A 1,139-nucleotide genomic window follows, 5' to 3' on the forward strand; every position below is an offset into this window, starting at 1 on the left:
AAAAAAAAAACTTACTGACCCCAACCTTTTGAACAGTAGTGTATTATACATTAAACATGCTTATTATATTACACATGCAAGAAAATGAGCTAAGGTCGACCGGGTTGCATTAAGTGATTAGGAAATTATCTGCAGTGCAGAACAAATTTTAACATGTTTAATGCTGGTGAACGCACAATTTTATATTAATACAGCAAACTGTCTTGTTGCTTGTCAACCATGCATAGCCTACAGACTAATTCAATCTGCAATAAGAACTTGACAGAAGAACCGTTCATCATTCTGATTACAATTAGTAAGCTAATAAACATAACCATTAATCAAACATTTGTGTCTTTCATCACACCGCCGTGTGTGTGAGAGCAGCTTTCTTAGGGACTCGGGCACACGGAAAGTAAGGCTCAAGCAAACTTACATTCCCGCTTCATGCCGATTGAGAAGCATTTCTGGAGTCGGCAGGACTGGCACTGTTTCCTGTTGGTCTTAGTGATGACACAGGTGTTCTGAAATGGGCAGCAGAGCTGTGCGGGCCGCTTCATGGCACGCCTTACAAACAAACACACAGGCATTTGCTAGAGTCAATCTCACTGACTGCAGAAAAAATAAGACGCCACAAGATACGAGCACGACTGTCTACCAGTGTCAGACATTCACTTTGGTCTGCTGGACCTGATTTTCAGGAGCATTTTTCCCTTCACAAGGGCAAATGATTTTTTTCTATTTAGTCTATTTATTAAAGGTTTCCATTAAATTGAAACACAAATTCCCAATATGTATATTTTTTTAATCAACTCATCAATGCAACATCATGTAGGCTAGCTGTGTATAATGGATACAATATTAAAAGATAATAAATGCTCTGCTAGTTCTGTTACGTTTGAATAATTTGCTGTTCAGAAAAGCAAATACAGAAAAAATATGAAAGCAAGAGGTCATTATTGAGTCTGCAGACACACTAAACCCAACAGCATAATAAAATAGCATAAAAAGAATAGAACAGAATAAAATAGATTAAATGTTAGATAACATATGTTACCCTGGACCACAAAACCAGTTATAAGGGTACATTTTTCAAAATGGAAAAGCTGAGTAAATGAGCTTTCCATTGATGTATGGTTTGTTAGTATAGGACAATATTT

At 36.7% G+C, this 1,139-nt stretch overlaps 1 protein-coding gene across 1 annotated transcript in view; it reads right to left on the reverse strand.

Moving 5' to 3' along the window:
• LOC107578608 (nuclear receptor subfamily 1 group I member 2-like) overlaps positions 1-548 on the reverse strand; it is a gene marked incomplete at its 3' end in the record, with an annotated part of 5,592 nt that extends 5,044 nt beyond the window's left edge. The window contains exon 1 of the mRNA XM_016264551.1: positions 416-548. Within this exon, the coding sequence (XP_016120037.1) occupies positions 416-539 (124 nt within the window). The remainder of the gene's footprint in view (positions 1-415) is intronic.
• Positions 549-1,139: the final 591 nt, after the last annotated feature.

Source organism: Sinocyclocheilus grahami, unplaced genomic scaffold (assembly GCF_001515645.1).
Source record: "Sinocyclocheilus grahami isolate Dianchi unplaced genomic scaffold, SAMN03320097.WGS_v1.1 scaffold11107.1, whole genome shotgun sequence".
In the NCBI taxonomy this organism is placed as follows: Eukaryota; Metazoa; Chordata; class Actinopteri; order Cypriniformes; family Cyprinidae; genus Sinocyclocheilus; species Sinocyclocheilus grahami.